Source organism: Furipterus horrens, unplaced genomic scaffold (genome assembly GCF_987537825.1).
Source record: "Furipterus horrens unplaced genomic scaffold, mFurHor1.1.pri manual_scaffold_3, whole genome shotgun sequence".
NCBI classification, from domain to species: Eukaryota; Metazoa; Chordata; class Mammalia; order Chiroptera; family Furipteridae; genus Furipterus; species Furipterus horrens.
Window position 1 is genome coordinate 191,695,176 of NW_028327173.1, and position 19,242 is coordinate 191,714,417.

General features: G+C 40.1%; 1 protein-coding gene and 2 non-coding genes across 3 annotated transcripts in view; 1 reads left to right on the forward strand and 2 right to left on the reverse strand.

Annotated features, from left to right (window-relative positions):
* The window catches only part of GPATCH2L (G-patch domain containing 2 like), a 50,950-nt gene extending 32,159 nt beyond the window's left edge, over positions 1 to 18,791 (forward strand). Inside the window, exons 9-10 of the mRNA XM_090271214.1 lie at positions 10,690 to 10,784; positions 18,345 to 18,791. Of these exons, the coding sequence (XP_090127340.1) occupies positions 10,690 to 10,784; positions 18,345 to 18,517 (268 nt within the window). The 3' untranslated portion in view covers positions 18,518 to 18,791. The remainder of the gene's footprint in view (positions 1 to 10,689; positions 10,785 to 18,344) is intronic.
* On the reverse strand, positions 2,187 to 2,288 carry LOC150017080 (U6 spliceosomal RNA). Its single transcript, XR_016510213.1, has one exon. It is a non-coding gene; the product is annotated as a U6 spliceosomal RNA (small nuclear RNA).
* Positions 17,010 to 17,113, reverse strand: LOC150017081 (U6 spliceosomal RNA). The gene has a single exon (XR_016510201.1). It is a non-coding gene; the product is annotated as a U6 spliceosomal RNA (small nuclear RNA).
* Positions 18,792 to 19,242: the final 451 nt, after the last annotated feature.

Below are 19,242 nucleotides of genomic sequence, written 5' to 3' on the forward strand. Positions count from 1 at the left end.
TAGTGTTCAAGCTGTCTTAGAAGACACAAGATTTCCATTTACAGGAAAGCAGTCCTCAAGCTTTTAGTCCTAATACTATATAAAATAATAGCCACATACACTCTTTGGGAAGACTGTAAGTGGCTCTGTATCATGTCAGATGCTGATTGTGGATTATTAGCCTGCCTGCCTTACCTCTGCTACCTAGAGCTGTGCCGTGCTCAGTATCCATGCCTTTATCAGGTTTCCTGTTGCCTTTAAAGCCTCATCCCTGCTGGAATGGGTGTCACCTTCTTGTTTCTTTGTGTACCTCATTGTGCAATATCATTATTTTCACTCCCTTGCTGGCAGTGCTTGTAGCTGGACTTGAAAACATAAGGAAGTCTAGGGTATGTGTTGGTGACTCAGCTCTAGGGAAATACTACTATTGCTTTAGACCATTGCTAAAAGCAAGACTGTGGGCAATGATAGCTCAGTCTGTGTTTCTAGTCATCATTTCTAGGATGTGGATACAATGGGTTGCATGTATGAGGTTTTTTGTTTTAAATTGTACATATATTGGTCTAGCAGCACATAATTTTGTTTTATGTGTATACGTTACACATATATGAAGTGTTCACATTTTTTAATCATGAGAGTGCACACAGTTTGACGACGACTTATCTATGAGAATGGTTGGCATAAGTGGTCTCTGTGCAGTTTCTGAAATAGTGGGGTCCCTGCCTGGTGTGTGGTCAGTAGAGAAGCAGTCTAGTTCCAGTGTGGCTGATGGGTGAGACTGGACTCAGAACTAGATGGTGGGCTTTGCCAAGAGTGGACGATTGAACAAAGCCTGGCACCTAGGAAGGGGAATGTTAAAGAGTGATGGTGGTAGGGATGAGGCAGGTGAATGAGCGTATTATAAACTGTTTCGAATGGAAATTTTATCTTTTTCTTGTTCCATTTTATCTGTAGTAGGAAAAATTTCTTTCAAAGCGTCTGGGCAGCATTGGGAATTTCACACCCATCATTAGAATGATTTGTGTGTGTATGGTGGTGACTATGTTATCATTAGTGGTATAATTTTATTTTGCGAAGAGAGAAGTGTTTCCTGTTTTATCACAGCTTTCCCCGAGGAGGGCTGGTGTATTAATTTGCTGTATTGCCTCCTGGCTGTTCCCAGGCTGTTTTTCCTCTTCATCATGGAATTTTTAATGGCCCTTGTGCCTCTTGGGAAGCATGTGAGGAAGAGTTCCTCGGGGAGTGCTTTTCTTTTTTCACATGCCTATAATTACTCTCCTTTAAGAGCACAAAGAGTCTGACAGTCGTGCCTGAACTGTGAAGGTTTCCTCCTGTCGGGTTATTGAGCTGAGGCTGCTTCCTGCCTGGCTGTGGCCAGTTCCACAGTCCCCCACACTCAACTGCGTGAGTGTGAGGACCCCTTGACCACTTCCTCACTGCTCGAACATTCATTATACAGTGCTGGTTCTCAGCGGGAGGCATGCGGGCTGCTGGTGGCCATGATGACCTCAAGGCACGCTCTTGTTTAGTATTTCATTGCTATAAACAAAGAAATAATGAGACAGTGATTTTAAGAGATTATTTTATTATGTTGCATTTTAATATAGCCCAGATGGCAGGTGCAGTAAGTAAATGGGAGAGTGAGTCTTTGTGGTGTTTGTGCCACCTAATAGATTTGTAGTTAAGAGGTTTTCAGAAATGCCACTCTAGAAATACTTAAGTGTGATGGTTTTCAACCCTGACTGCACTTTGGGATCACCTGAGAAGCTTTAAAAAGTATGCCCATTCTGGGCCCTGCCAGTGTGGCTCAGTTGGTTGGACACTGTCCTGTGAAGTGAAAGGTCTGCAGTTTGGTTCCTGGTCAGGGCACATGCTTGGGTTGTGGGTTCTGTCCCTGGTTGGGGCATGCTCGAAGCAACTGATTGATGTTTCTTTCCCACATCGATGTTTCTCTCTTCCCCTCTCTCTAAAAATAAATAAATAAATTCTTTAAAAAATATCTATTCGTCCTGGGCCCCACTTCCACAGATTATGACTTAATTGGTCTGGGATGAGGCCTAGGCATTGGCATTATTTTAAAGTTCCCAGGTGACTCTAATGTGCAGCCAAGGTTAAGACCTATTGCCCTAAATGCATATGGTTTTTTGGCCGGCGCTTTGTAATTTTCCTAACAGGAAATCTCATTTCATATTAAAAAATAAATAAATAAATAAAAGGGATCCCTCACGAATTTGTGTATCATCCTTGCTCAGGGGCCATGCTAATCTCTGTTGTTCGAATTTTAGTGTATGTGCTGCCGGAGCGAGTACTCATTTCATAATTGGCATGAGCTCTGTGCTTTGATGTTGTGAGCATGATTCTGTGGGGGAGGCAGAGCACTGGACGGCTCTTAGCTTCGGAGAACAGCTAAGGTGAGAAGAGACTATTAGTAAGGGTTGACCACAATGCCCTGCACCTGGTGATTAACACAGGCAAGGAGTTGTTGGGTGGGTGTCTGGGTGGTTGGACAGTTGGCAGGGTGCAAGGACAACATTCTTAAACCAGTTGTTTTGTTTTGGCTGTTTTGGTTGATGTTACTGGGATGTTGCTATTAAAACGGTGCAGTTGGTGTTGGTGTTAAGAATTGTTGCGGCTCAAACAGCAGGTGGTGTGATTGGTGTTCCCGTAGAGGCGGTGGTTCTGCTGTCAGGGTGCAATCGGAGAATGGAAATAAGGAGCCAGTGCTGTAGGCAGCTTTTCCCAAAATGAGAGCTTTATTGATCGTCCAGGATAGCTTTTCTTAACATTATTGCCTTAGAAAACCCTGACTGGAACTTATCAATTGCTACATCTCTCTGTAGGATGCACAGGTCACCAGTTGCAGCTTTTGAATGTCTCATGGAAGCTTTGCGTTTTCTCCCACTTTCCTGACCTTTCTGCTGTTTTGGGTAGTGATTTGGTAATGTGTCACCATTTCCATTTATTTCTTCTTGAAGTTCTTAATCTCATATTAGCAGATGTTAGACGCAGGTAAGAATCTTGGTTTTACCTGGGCAAATGACTTAATCTCCCCATGCCTCAATTTCCTCATCTTTAAAATGAAAATAGTATTTATGGGGCTAGTAGTGATGATCAAAATGAAATATATTTGAATGTTTTACATACTGGTAGCTAATATTATTTTTGTTATGTAGTTACTACCTTGTCCTTAGGATGATTGTAGTTTTACCAACTTTGAGTTGGCTTCTAGAGCTGTTTGCTAATGAGATGTAGAACAGATTCTTGAGGCGCTTAAACGGCCTCAAATGGACTGTAAGAGGAGGCATTTGGACAGTGTTTGGGTAAAAAAGAGAGATATTTTTGCCCATTAGAGATTTGAAATATGATAGGCTGTGCTCATTATAATTCATTTTATCTGTTTGCAGAAGTTATGATCTGCATATCAGAGTTGTGTGCCCAGCTGGTTGTGCCACTTGACAAGGAGTTTCAAAGAGCAAGAAGAAGACTCAATTCACGCTATTAATTTTGACCTTTGGAGCCATAGTAAACAGCCTCAGGTTCTACCTCGGGGCTCCTGGGGAGGAACCTTTGTTAGTCTGGGATCTGCGGGGGGGATGCTGCTGTGATGCACTGCTGCTCCTCTGCACCTCTTGGTGCCTTAGTTATGGCCGCGCGGGAGGAACTGTTTCTGCTATAATATTGTCGACAAGGCTGCCATTTCTACCGGAACTTCCCTTTTTATAGTACACAGTTCTTGAATTTTTTGTCTTCTGATGGAGAGTCTTGTGTATAGCAGCTCTTGGCCAATTGGCATCTTAGATGAAAGTACTTTCTCTCCCTCTGTGTTGCCATTGTAACATACCCACCTTTCCAACCGATGGGAAGCTGTTCTGCTCCTGTGGGTGGCATGAAACAGCTTCGTGATACGTCAGCCTTGGCTCAGCCAAGGGAAGTAGATTACGGAGAGTTTTTAGGTGCTAAGGAGCAGTTTGTCACCCACTGCTGAGGATTAGTTTTGAGTGGCAACACTAGTGGAATTGCCAGGATCCCTTCCTGTTCGATAAACTTCCACTGCGCCCTGTGATTGTGCAGTGGTTTTCTCTCCCTAGCTGCTTCTAGCGTCAGAGGCCTGGATTCTTCCCATGTGCAAGTCTGAAAACACCCCTACTGGGTGTTTAATAAATGCCAGTTAACCCTGAAGATAAAATCCCATGTGAGGACAGGGTAGCTCTCCTTCCCTAGATTTAAGTCTGTTTTTTCTCATTTTACCTTGGCATTTCACTTTTTCCTGAATTATGTCTCATGTCTGTATCTGGTTAGTTCTTTCCGCATCAGCTTCCCTCACTATGTTGTGAGCTCCCCGTGGAAGGGCCCTGGGCTGGGTCAGCTTGTGTATCCCCTCTCCACAGCCCGCTTTTGCTCTCCACAGTTAAGGAGACTAATTGGGATATATGATATATATGACCTTTGTTCCTTAGAAATAGCGATAATTCTTTCTTGATATTACTAATTTGTAGGAGTTTAAGGAAAAGTATAGCAAATCAATACCTTTTCACAATAAATTTTATTTTATCTAAAAAAGAATAGGAACTTTCCATCGAGTTTTTTAAATGAGTGATTTTTGAAGGTGAACACTATTCCTTAAATTAGCTCACCATTGGCAGATGAAGACTGTTTTCTCTCCTTAGGAGTGACTCTAAACATCTTTGTTCTAAATCTAAAGCAGTCACTTCAGTTATTTTTTTGCCAGCGTTGGTTCTATTAAACATGCATGCTTTTCTCAAAGTAATTTTTTCCCCCTAAAAGTACATTCCTGCCCCAGGGACATAGTGATCTGCCCAGTTTCCTAAGTAACCCTGCAGTTGTAACAACTCACCTGATCTTTTGGTTCCCTGCAGCAAAAAAATAAAGTAGAAACATTGTATTTATGTATGGATATACAGAATACTCTTTTCAATTAACTGTCAATCTTCAGCATTCACCTTTACTCCTACAATATGAATTTAGTGAATTTTCCTGAAGTAAGAATTTTTAAAGACTTTTTTTGTTGCTTTTAGTGCCCATTTCCCCCATAAATTCTTTTCTGCAAATGCTGCTGACTGTGATGCTTTAAGGGGAAGTGCTGCCCTGGCTTCATGTGTGAAAGAAGTGCTGAGGAGTACTGAGGCCCCATCGGGGGAACCTGAGCAAGCCTAGCCTGCATTTTCTGTAGGTTAATTGCCTTTATATTGGGGAAAACAGTATTTTTCTCTAAACATTTATTCATTTTAATCATTCTGTTATTTTTTAAGTTAAATATTTTGATCTCTTTTGTTGACTAGCTTATTAACTTTTAGAATTTGGTATATTTTTCAACTCAGTAATTTTCATAGTAGATAGAAGCTTATCAGTATTACTTGAGGAGAAATTTCAAAATAAACAAAGTACTGATTCTTCTCCTACCCCAATATGGTGGGGGATATGTATTTTGTAAAAGCTCCTTACATTATTGTGATAAATATTTTCCATTTCAATAGAGAAGGATATTTTAATAACTTGGTAGAGATTTTAGCTTAACTTCGTCGTCGTCGTCGGCAGCCGTCCGTCTCGAGAGACGATGGTGTAGCTTCTTAAGAGTCTATCTGCACCGCCGAGAATGGCTGTGCAGTCCGACTCGGGAGTGACATGGTATCTGTCTCCTCCCGTGTTGAATCGACATCTTGTGATGACGCTGAAACTACAGAGCCTGGGCAGGGTAATATGGAGGGTCTGCTGTTGCCCATGCAGCAGACCCCCCCTCTCTTCGCAGCTGAAGGGTCCAAGGGAAAGACGGAGTCGATACAGCTTGGGTTCAGGTGCGCCGCAGGAGTTGCCGGTGTTGACTACAACGTCAAACCGCCTTAGGGACTCCGGCTCCGGATTTTCTGTTGGGGTTTACTCCCTTAGCCTTTCCCCTGAAGAGGTATGCCGCAAGGCAGCGGAGGTTTTTTGGAGTCAGAGTTTTCCTTCTCTGATGTACCCTGACTGGAAGATCGAACCAGCGACACTTAGCTCGCAGGCCGACGCTCAATCCACTGAGCTAAACCAGCCAGGGCAAGCTTAACTTAGTCTCTACATAATTGAATGGTCCCTTCCCCCCACATATCGTACGTAGTTTCCAACACAAAAAACAACTGTACACTGCTCTTGAGAAAGTTTTTAAAATCTAGTTAAATGTTTTATCCTTTCTACCCATAGGGAGCCCCTGCATGGGTAGAAAGGGTATGTTGAGAAGGGGAAGCTCAGACCCTTCTTCCCTGTCCTTTATAATTTCGCACTTGTCGGTTGTCCTTTTCAGTGTACTTGTGAGTAGACAGTGATGCTGTCAGAGTAAAATAACACAAATTCAAGAAATAATACATAAAAAAGAAAAGAAGCCAAGGTTTAGGTCAAATATTCTGAAATGAAATGTGTAAGTCAGTCTCTATGTTTTCTCCCTTCTTTAATTCTTTATGTCTACCAATGACTGATAAGCAATTATTTGGGGATAAACAGTTGGAACTACCTCTTGAATAGGAGCTGAGGCTGCAGCTCTCGCCTGTCGCCTCACTCAGGTTCCAGCCCCACACGGATGGCTCATTGCTCTTGGACAGGGCTGTCCTTCCTGTGTTCCGAATGTGCTCTGCAGTGCGCCACATTCCAGTCCCTGTCTCCTGTAGATCCTCATGCTCCAAGCACCCAGCCTGCTCTTTGCTTTCCCACGCTTGTGCTGGGTTCTTTTCCTTCTTTATCCTCTAAAGTTCTTCCCAAGCAGATGGAGCCTTCATTGGGAAAAACAGATTTTCCCAAGCTGTAAACTCTTACTATTACTAATGTTCAGTTAAAACCCAAACAAGGGCAATGTTTTGCTGTCCTTCTATAACAATTTGACTGTCTTCCTCCCTCCCCAGATCTTTACTAGGAAGGGGCATAGAGACTGAGACAAATATCCCTTCTGTACTCAGCCCTAAGGTGTGATGTTATTATACCTCTTATGAAATAGCTCTCCAACCTGGAAATGGTCTTAAGAGAAACATTTTAAGAGGGAAGAAGCATTAAGCTGAGTGTTAGGAATGAACACGACTTTTCTTTATCCCTGCCTTAGTTTCTCTATGATTCAGTTTCAGTAATTGGAAAGCTGTGCAACTAGAAATAGGACTGGGCTATTCCATTAGGGAAGAGACTGCTTAGTTTGCTGTCATACCCAGTGCTCACTAAAAACTCAATAAGCAATGCAAGAAGCAAGAAAACCTGCTGAGTAGAAAGGAAATAGTTCACACAAAATACATACTTTTACAACAAAATAAGGTTACTGACTTAAAAAGTTTCATCACTTGGTTTTCATTGGAATGTCTTCAGTTCTGTGCTAAGTTATAACCAGAGGAAATTTACAAAATTTGAAGGATTCAGAATGTTCAAGGTAATCATTAGGAGTGGGAACAAAGTGGTAGAAGTAGAACATTTACTACAGAAAGAAGTAGAACTAGGCTGGAGGCTTCGCAGTTGGGGAGCATTTAATATAGGGACAGTTCACCCTGAAGCCCATAACATCACTGAGCAGGGAATAGTGGGGATCTAAGAACCATTGCCCAGAAGGGGCGGGGCATCGTAAGGACCACCTCAGCCTTTGCATTCACAGCAGTCCCCTAAGGATGTTGCAGGATGTAGTGTAGTCTAATAACCTATGTGCATAATAGTAGGTAAGTAATACTTATTTTTTATTTTATTAAAATAAATATTTTTAAAACCACTGTATTTCTATTTAAAATGGTTAAAATTTTAAACATTGGTACATAAATGGTTTCATCTTTTTACTCCAAAATGTTTCGTTCCTTGAAAATGTGAGATAAGTGATACTAAGTCCATAAAGGAGTGACATCGTAGGTGCCCTTAACCATCTTACTGACAAGTGTCAAACATGCAGAGCTGTGAAAATGATGGATGGTATATAAATAATAGGCAGTATTATTTAGCTTAGCCCAAGCTGAGACTCAGAGAATTAATATCTTAAAGCCCTTTTGAGTACTTTTGTTAGGCTTTTCATTTTGCATCATTTCCTAAAACTCAGCGTTTTATAAACATTGATCTTAAAGAAGTAGTATTTTTTAATTAATTGAAACACAATATACATATAGAGAAGTTTTTACAAAGAAATATATACTTGATGAGTTTTCAGGATCCAGAAACAGGACATTACCAGAAAGACCCCCAGAAGCCCCTAGTCACTGTCCCTCACCCCACAGCTCAAAGATAACCACTGCCCTGATGTCTAACAACATAGTTAAGTTTCAAGAAATGTGTTACCATCAATCTGCAAAGTTTTGTAGTCTTTTAATGAGCTTAAGGTAAAGAAGAAAGCATGAATATAAACTATTACCCTTTTTTGACTTCTTTCTTTTTCTGAAGTACTTTAGGAGAATCAAGATTGAGTTAGAAATAAATGCTTGGACAGTTTCATTTTGGGTCTGAATATACTCAAATACCTTGTTTGTAGAAAAGATGTAAACTGTTCTGTACATATCTCTGTTTTGAGGAGAAACAGAAATTTAAAAAAAATTTTTTTTGAGAGAGGGGAGGCAGAAAGAGGGAGAGACACATCCAGCGGTTGCCTCTCATACACACCCCAAACAGAGACCGAGCCTGTAACCCAGGCATGTGTTCTGACCGGGAATCAAACCGACGACCTTTCACTTTGCAGGGTGATGCCCAACCAACTGAGCCACACCAGTCAGGGCTAGGAGAAACAAAATTCTCTAGTGTCAGTTTCTTTTCTGCCTGTGTCTGACTTCAAAGAAATTCCCACCTCTGCATTTAGACTAAAAGCCTGTCTACTTTTGACATTCTGTCATCTATCTTTCTTATTATTAAATCAGCATGCTGATTTAGACTTATTCCCAGGACTTGTGTAAGGTATGACAAATGAATTGTTTTCCCTTCTTTACACACTTAACATTTACATTTCATGTTGGAATTTTGGAATTAGCTATCTATGGGATACTTAATGCAAAGTTAAACAGAATGATTGATAGGAGGTGATTTGGATGGACCTTCCAAGCCACATGCTTTATATTATAAATCTGCCTATTTTGGTGTTCTTTGCATTCTAAAAAATTTCTTGTGATTTCAATTAAATTTTTCCTTCACCTGTTTATACACTGAATGGTCTCTTAAGCTTTTGCTATTTGGAGAAAAGTGTACGAGAGAGCAAGGAGTGGTGGGGAGAAAGAGAGAGAGAAACATGCCTATGTACTTTTAAACTGTGAAAGCTGCCAGATCGAGAACCCCTGAGAGGAAAGTTTGTCCATTCAACAGTTGTCTTGTTGCCTTGCTAATAACTAAGTTCTCTTAGATTTGACTGAGATTCCACGTTTAAGACGACTTATCCGTGAGACTTCATCCCCAGCTAGGACTACCAGTTAGGAGTTCATCTTGTGTAATTTCACTAGATCCCTTTTACTATATTACATATTTTGGTTATTTTTTTTAAATTGTGATAAAACGTACGTAACAAAATTTACTATTTTAATAATTTTAAGTGTACAATTGGCTATTTAGTTTTTAGAACTTTTATTCATTCATATCAGTTTTAGTCAACAGATATTTAATGAGGATGAGCTATGTGCCTTTTGCTGAGGTTGGTAGATCATTGGAAAATTATGAAAGAAATATAAATATGGTCCTTGTTCTCAAGAAGATTAAGTCTCATTAGGGAAACAAGATATATATACAGCAGTTAAATAATAATTCATGGTAGATAAGGTCTTGAATGTTCAAGGAAAGCTTTGTGTGAAGGTGAGACTCAGCTTGGTCCTTAATCAGAAGTAGTATTTGTCTAGTTTGAGAGAAAGGAGGAAATGGGGAACTAAAATAGCATACCGCCTATTTCAGCGTTTGGCCTCTTGTCTTTCAGACAATCTTTTGCTTTTCTAGTAGTAAAGCTATCACTATTTTGTTTTTAAAATAAGCTGAACAGCCCTGACTGGCATGGCTCGGTTGGACATTTTCCCACAAAGCTAAAGGTCAGTGGTTCGATTCCCGGTCAGGGCACATGCCTGGGTTGCGGGCTGGTTCTCAGTGAGGGTGTGTGCGAGAGCCAGCTGGTCAATGTTTTTTTCACAAATGGGTGTTTCTCTCCCTTTCTTTCTCTCTCCCTTCTCTCTGTAAAACTAAATAAATAAAATCTTAAAAAATAAAATAAACTGAACATTCAGAAGAAAGGACGTATTATTAGCACGTAATTTATATTTTTAAAAATCACAGAAACTACTTCTGTGCAGACCCTATTAAAAATCCAGATATATAGTGATAGAAGAGTTAAACTCCCTATTAAAATTCTGTGCATATGTCTGTGTTCATACAGCATTAAACTTTTCAGTATATTACCACTTGGGAGTAGGTGTTTCATTAGTGAGTTTAGAACAATTGAGGTTATAGTTTTTATGAAGAATGTACAAAAATCAGCATGTAATGAAACACGTATTTACTGAAATTAATCTTGAATGTCCTCTATTTTGCTAATCAGGTAAAAAGTTTAGAATGGGTATATTTTGTGAGTAAAGAGTGAATTATGATTAATTGTGAATAATCTTGTACTGACAGTTGATGGTAAAAGATACTAATTTTGTAAGTATATAATCTATAATGGGTCAAGGATAGTATCCGGGCTGAACGTAGTGTCTTAAACAATGAGAATTACAAAGTTAAAACAATATTTTATCTTTGTTACCTCTGCAGACAGGCATGCATACACTTAGGACCCCCATGTTCACGTGATATCAAGAGGAAGCGGAAACCTGTGGCCACAGCATCTCTGTCTAACCCAAATGCAGGTAATTATATGTAGTTATTATTTGTTGAGCACCTGTTCTGTGTCAGATACTAAATTATTTGTTTTATATACCTTTTCATCTAACTTTTATGATAAGGTAGGTCATTTTATTCCCATTTTACATGGGAAAACTGAGAATGTGAGAAGTAATTTCCCAAAGTCACTTATATTTTAAGAGCTTAAACCTAGTTCTGTCTGCCTCTGAAGTCTGTTTTTTCGCTTTGTCACACAGCTTTCTTGAGTGTGAATCCCTATATCTCACTAAAAACAATCTTCAGTCATCTGCACTTTTGTTTTAGCACAGACAGGAAATTAAGTCTGTACAATCCCATTAGGATGGCAGTGTAGTCAGTCAGTAATCAAGGAGCCACATGGGTTTATTTACTTTTTTTTTAATCCTCACTTGAGGACATGCTTATTGATTTTAGAGAGAGGGGAAGCGAGGGAGAGAAACATTGATGTGGGAGAGAAACACTGATCGGTTGCCTCCGGTACACTGACTAATCCTGCAGCCTTCTTGTTTGTGGGACGACACTTCAACCAGCTGAGCCACACTGGCCAGGACAGGTTTATTTACTTTTTAAATTTAGTGTACAGTACAGTATATTCTCAATGTTTTTATGTGTAGTAGAGCGCTATTTTGCCAGTCATGAAATTTTTAACTGAAAACAAATTTTCAAGTTAAAACCTTTTAGTTTCCTGAGCAAAGCTACTTGGTAGAAACCAAAATAGTGGGTTTCACTGGTGACTGGGAGAGGACGTACAGAAATCTGGGATGCTGGAAATGTTCTGTATCTTAAATTGGCTGGGGATTACATGAGTATGGAATATGTAAAGATTCACTAAACTGTACCTTTATGATTTATACACATAACTGTATGTATGTTATCCTTAATGAAAATAAAGGGGAATAGTTATTTATTTATATCAGCAAAAATATTGGATGTCTAGATCTTTTTCTTTGGAGTTAAGATAGCTAAATGTGATAAGTAATCATAGGAAATCCTTTGTTATTTTAATATAGTTTAGGGTGAATTGCTCTGGATAAAAAGACCATATCTGGTCGTAGGATCTATCAGACACATCTATAGTTCTCCCCCACCCCCCTTTTTATTATGTAAGTTTCAGGTATACAACATTATAATTCCACATCTGTATACAATACAAAGTGTTCACCCCCAAAAATTCTAGTTAGTATCTATCACCATACAGTTAGCTCCCCTCTCCACTTTCATGCACCCTCATCCCTTTCTGTGGTAACCACTGATCCCTAGTCATTTTCTTGATGATAGTGAATTTATTCTGTGAAAATGGAGTACACCATAGATCATTTTATTTTCTTTAGAAAATACTATATATTATAATTAAATATCTGTGTGTGTGTGTGCACGCATGTGTGTGTGCGCGCGCACACACACACACACACACACACACACATCAGAGCAATTGATAGGGAATTGTTTTCCCTACTTTCATTTAGTAAATTTCAGCATGCTCTGAAATCGACCCCTTTAAGCTTCTCTTTGAGAAGACTGCTTGATAGTGGTTCAGATTAAGATTGTCATGATAATGGGCAATCTTTAATCACAGGTCTGATGACTATAGTAAATTTTTTAAGTGATTTTCACATGGCCATGCCCTGAGCTAAACCCTTTGCATACATTATTTCACTTAATCTTTGCAACAACTTTATAAGGTGCTGTTTTTATTCCCAATACACATGAGCTATTTGAGGCTTAGAGAGGTTAATCACTTCCCCAAGGTCACATGGCTGATAAATTGCAGAGCCAAGGTCAGACCTGTTTCCTTATGACTCTAGAGCTGCCCTCTTAAACACTGCAGGTATTCTGCTTCTATATGATAGGATTGGTTCCAAACTGATTCCGCATCAAAACGCAGATCTTCATCCTGTCTGTGGTATGGAAGCATTAAAACACAATCTCCTCTCTTTTATCCTTTTGTTCTTTTTTTTTCTTTAATATCTAGCTTGTGTTTTTTGCTTTTAATTGTTTGTAAGAGAAGAACTGTTGAGAAGAGTTTAAAATCCTTATTCCGTATTCAAGTTGGGAAATTACTAGGGGGTATTAAGCAAGACTTGAGCATTAAATATTTCCCCTGTGGATCCAAACTCCTCCCCTCACTTGTTGACTAAGGCTTGCTTCACTGAATTTTTTTTTTTTTCTATCCATAACCTGAGTGCCCCATGGAGGTGAAGGACACAGCCTGAGCCCACGCCATCAGTCAGTAGAACAAATGGGCTTGCTCTGCCTAACATTGGGCCATCTCGGATTCCACCTCTTTTATAGAAATGACTGATGAAGAGAGGTGCGTTCCGCTTTGCCGCTGTATTAATACACATCAGGGGCCAGCTCCTGGCACTAAATCACGCTCCTGCATACATCTGTTATCGGATTCTTCACCAGTGTGATGAACAAGACTGCAGATAGAGGCTTCCTTGTGTCATTCTTTATAGGATTTTCCTAAAAGAATAAATAGCTCAGATCTCTGCCAACACTCTCCCCTGTCACTGTGATGAATTCAGCTTCTTTCTTAAACATGCAGCCACAAATCTTTCCCCTTTTCCCCTCCCCCACCGGTAGAAAGTTTTGAGTTGAAATTGACTGAATTTAAAGATATTAATAAGGCTAGAGAGGTGAAGAGCAGAAAGGAACAGCGTGCCTTGTCTTTTTGTGCCAATATTAACAACAAAAGGCCAAGAAAAAGACTTTTTCATAGGGTTGTTGAGTAGGTCCTTCTTGAAAGTGTAGCACCTTTATTTCCTTCTTTTTATGTCCATTCCTCTTTATGGCTTTATAAACACAGGTGTGTGGTGCTCAGAGCCCCCGTGGATCTGAGTAACTGTGCAAACCTGCTAAAACGTCCCATACATCAGAACAGGGCTTGCCTAGCAGTCACTGTCTCATGCCAAAATGGATTTGCTGTGTATGCTTTTAAAGAATGTAACTGGAAAAGGAAAAATGGGTTATTTTTCTCTAACATTTGAGATTAAGTAGTTATAAAAAATAGAAGGAACTCAGATGAAAACCAGACTTTATTTTCTTGAGATCCTTTTCTTTATCAGAATGGCAGAGCAGAGCCTTTGATGTACAAATTCCATTCCTTCCAAAAGTGAACACATGGCTTTAGGTAAAGGAGAATTGGGAGGACAGGACGTTGTATTCAGAGCCCTATTTTGCCATTCCAGAAGCCTTTTCTGACTTCTGCCTCTCTGGGCTAGGACACGTGTCCTTAGAGCACCAGTCAGAAGGGTGCCCGGCAGTTAGGCTGTTAATCAGATCAGATTCCGAGTATCAGGCCAGTGATACTAGGGATGCCGTGGCAAGGACAGGGTTTTGTTTCTGCTTTTCTGCCGCTGTGCCCCAGACGTTAAAATGACACTCAGCAGATGGAACCCTCTCACTAGGTTTTGTTGTATGAATATGTGAATAGAATCGTAAAGTTGAAACAGAGTTATTCTCAATGTTATTCTAATTCTGTGATTGGATTTGGTAGTTCTGTTTTAGGGTCGTCCTTGTCTTGGGAGCCGTAGGGCAGATTCTTATGCCCACTATGCCTTTCTAAAGTTTAGATGGTTTTTAAAGTTTTAAAGATTTTTTAGTAAATATCGAATGGTTCTAAAAGAGCCTTTATAGAAGATATGTAAGGAGGAAAGAAAAATGACACATGTACCAACTCCTTTAAGAAAAAGAATATCACCTTAAAAATTTTTTTGCTACTCTTCTCAGGGATAACCATTATCCTGATATTTATTTTTTGTTAATCACTTATCATTCTTGGTTTTTGAAATAGTTTTAAGGCATATGTATCTTTAAGCAATATATTGTCTGCCTTTGCCTGTTTTTGAACCTTGTATAAATGGAATGTCATATTTTATAAGTTAGTTTTACCCAATTATGTTCTTGAGATTTCTTCATTTTTCATCCTGCCAAATCCATTTTTTTTTTACTGCCATATCTATGGTGTTCTATTGTATTAATATGATGATTATACTACAATTAAGAATTCTTGATGGACGTTTGGATTATATCCCATTTTATGCTATTGTGAAAAAATACTGCCTTGTTCTGTGGGAGAACACATGCGAAAGTTTCTTCCAGGCCACTTCACACTCATTAAGATGGCTATATCAAAACATAGTGTGAGGGAGGATGTGGAGAAATTGGGACCTTTGTGTGTTGCTGGTGGGAATGTAAAATAGTGCAGCAATTATGGAAAACAATATGGCAGTTCCTCAAACATCTAAACATACTTTTTAGGCAGAACCATCATCTTTCCATAATTCGCCTAAATGACTAACAAAAAGGGAAAGGGGAGAGGCGCACCTGCTCTCTGTTCTCTAGGCCTTTTAGAAAACATGGAGTTGATCCTTTGGACACATACATGCAAATCTACCAGAAAGGTGATATTGTGGACATCAATGGAATGGGCACTGTTCAGAAAGGAATGCCCCACAAACGTCACCATGGCAAAACTGGAGGAGTCTACAGTGTCACCCAGCATGCAGTGGGCATTGTTGTAAACAGACAAGTTAAAGGCAAGATGCTTGCCAAGAGAATTAATGTACATATTGAGCATATAAAGTACTCTAAGAGCTGAGATAACTTCCTGAAACATGTGAAAGAAAATGACCAGGAAAAGAAGGAAGCCAGAGAGAAGGGTACCTGGCTTCAGCTGAAGCCCCAGCCTACTCCACTGAGAGAATCACACTTTGTGAGAACCAATGGAAAGGAGCCTGGGCTGCTGGGAACCTGTTCCCTATGAATTCATGGCATGGTACATGTAAAAAAAAAAAAAAAGAAAGAAAAGAAAACAGAACAAAACCTCTGTACTATTAAAAAAATCTAAACATAAGACTACCTTGTGATATAGCAGTTCTGCTTCTGGGTATATGCCCAAAAGAATTGAAAGCAGGGATTCAAATAGATACTTGTACACCCATGTTCTAGCAGCATTATTCACAGTAGCTGAAAGGTGGAAACAACTCAGATGTTCATAGCTGGATCAATGGGTAAACGAAACATGGCATATACTTTATACAGTTTATCCAGCCCGAGTGCCTTCATGATTCAGAATGAAATTCTGATGCATGCTGCTGCGTGGATGAAGACACTATGCTAAGTGACGTAAGCCAGACACAAAAGGACAAATATATGATTCCAGTTTTATGAGGTACCTAGAACAGTCAAATATATAGAAACAGGAAGGAGGATGGTAGTTGTCGGGGGCTGGAGGAGGGAGAATGGGCTGTTACTGTTTAATGGCATAGAGTTTTCATTGGAGATGATGAAAAATGCTGGGGATGGGTGGTGGTGATGGTTATGAAACAGCGTAAATGTACTTGGTACCGCTGAACTGTACGCTTAATTATTAAAGTGATAAATTTTATGTTAATGTATATTTTGCTATAATAAAAAACAGCAAAGTTTTTCTAGGGTAGTAGGGGTTTTCTCACTGTGGTTAATGACCATCGTCGTCGGCAGCCGTCCGTCTCGAGAGACGATGGTGTAGCTTCTTAAGAGTCTATCTGCACCGCTGAGAATGGTTGTGCAGTCCGACTCGGGAGTGACACGGTATCTGTCTCCTCCCATGTTGAATCGACATCTTACGATGACGCTGGAGTGTTCTCTCCAGTGAAGCTGAAGCTACAGAGCCTGGGCAGGGTAATATGGAGGGTCTGCTGTTGCCCATGCAGCAGACCCCCCCTCTCTTCGCAGCTGAAGGATCCAAGAGAAAGACGGAGTCAATACAGCTTGGCTTCAGGTGCGCCACAGGAGTTGCAGGTGTTGACTACAACGTCAAACCGCCTTAGGGACTCCGGCTCCGGATTTTCTGTCGGGGTTTACTCCCTTAGCCTTTCCCCTGAAGAGGTATGCCGCAAGGCAGCGGAGGTTTTTTGGAATCAGTTTTCCTTCTCTGTTAATGACCATACAGTAATAGTAAATAGAGTTTTTTTTCTTTTTTTTATTGTTGTTCTATTACAGTTGTCCCAATTTTTCCCCATTGCTCTCCCGTACCCCTCCCACCCACCTCCATTCCCACCGTTAATCCCCACCCCGTTATCCTTGTCCTACGGGTCCTTTATACATATTCCTTGACTAGACCCTTCCCCTTTTTCCCCCCGTTATCTCCCTCCCCCTGCCCTTGGTCCCTGTCAGTCTGTTTCTTGTTTCCATGCCTCTGGTTCTGTTTTGCTTGTTTGTTTTGTAAAAATACGGAACACTTCATGAATCTGCATGGCATCCTTGCCCAAGGCCCATGCTGATCTCTGGATTGTTCCAATTTTAGTACATGTGCTGCTGAAGCGAGCACAGTTTTGTGAAATTTCAGTTAAATGAGTGAGAGTGTGTGTGTGTGTGTGTGTGTGAGCGTGAGGTTGATTGACTGATTGATTGATTTGGTTTGTGATGTCAGATGTATTTCTTGCTGTTGTGGTTTGAGGGTCCAAAACATTTGGAAGTCACTGCTCTCAAGAAACTCTTGTATATGTGCCATAGAGTAATAGCTTTCAAGATTATTTTTACAGTGACTTCCTGTAAGAAATACATGTTTGAATATATATGTGGGTATACATGTAAATATGAACTAAATCCTTGGGTACACGCTGATTTTTTTTTTTATTCCTTTTCATTAAGAAGAAAAAGTACTGATCGTGATCTGCTAAATTGAGTTTTGTGACCCACAATTCGAAAATACTGTTCTAGGTTACATTCCTGGAATTTGTGAGTGATGTGCTAAAAATGAAACTTTCTAGGTTTTGTTAGTATGTATTCACTATCAACAGAGTGGGTGTGATGATGGTTTGTACTACTCAGCTCAGGGAGCATTTGGTAATGTGAGGACTGTTTGGTTGTCCCAATGACTAGGGAGGGCTTTTGGCATTCAGTGGATGGGGTCCAGAATGGTAAGTGTCCTCAAATATACAGGACACCCCTGCATAGGCAATTATTATTTTATCTAGAATGTGTATAGTGTTCTTGTTGAAAAACTGGGTCTGATTATGTGATTTTCTATCATTTTCCTAATATCTGCTATTTATTGGTGATACTGTTATAGTGGAGACAATGGGGTGTACTAGAAGGAACATACGGCTTGGAATCCAGTATCTGAGTTGGAATCTTGCTACTTAACCAGCTCTCTTTTGTCCCTGCAGAATTTGTCTGCTCTCTCTATGGCTCAGTTTTCTGACCCGGAAAATGGGGATGATAATACCTACTTCTAAGAGTTTGCATTAGGAAATAAGATTATGATGCAGTGTTGATACAGTACAGCACCTAGCACATAAGTGCTTGATAAGTGATAGTTACTATATTATGAATTTGTATTACTAAATTTATTCATTTGTTCAGTTAAACCCATTTCTCAGGTAGAGAAGTACTTATCTTACTTAAATCTTGATTTTATTTATTTGTGAAGAAGAAAGCCTAATGTGGCCACTGGGTTAATAGGGTATAAGATATAAAGATTAAGACTACTTGGGGTTGCAGTGTCTCTCATTCTAATTTGTCTCCCCTCGATTTCTTTCCCTTTACTTTTCTTGTAGTAACCTTACCAGTTCATGCGGATGCCGTGGAGCCAACCACACCGGCATCACAGGCCCAGAAATCTTCAGACTCCGAGTGGTTGGGCAGGACCTCTGCGACCGAGAAAGCCACTGACTCATCTGCAGCTACATTTTTTAAAATGCCACAGGAAAAGAGCCTTGGGTGCAGCTAGAGGGCAGTACGTCACCCACCAGCATCCAGTGGGGTGTTGTGAAATGAGGATTAGATTTTGTGTTATGTAGTCTTGCACATCTTAAAGATATTCCCTGTCTGTTTATAATCAGCTCTGGCTCCTTCATCTTCCAACAAAGCAGTGGACTCTTTCTCTTAGAAAATCATATTGTGGAAGTCTGTTTTTTTAAATGTTAGTAAAATATTAGGGCAGCAATTTTTTTAAAAAATGCCATCCTATGCTGTATTTATTACATTGCTATTGCTGTTTCCACAGTTACAGCTCTGCTTACAGAGCTGTTGCTTTTTTGCAGGTGTGTCTTTTTTTCTTGAAAAACTAGTATCTGCTTTTGCATACTTTTTGTGTAGAGCTTTTAAAACCATTTGAGGAAGTTCCAAATTTGCAGTCAGTTCCATGTTTAAACACTGAGTTAAGACTTGTGTGTGGAATCATGTTTGCAGGAGGTGAGGGCTTGCCTTGGAGCCTGACGTTGAGCCACTCAGAATGTCAATAGGTAAATCCCCAAGGTCTCAAGTTGGAGCTCAGAATTGACACCAGCAGCATGGGACTTCTTCCAGTCTTCTCGATGGCCTAATGGGACTGCCAGCAGTTGCATTGTACTTTGCCTCATCTCCAAAGTCCGTGTTCTACCGAAAGAGGACTCCACACGAACTCACACACCCAGATTGGTGTAATGAAGAAGGTGGCTCAACTGTACAGAAGAC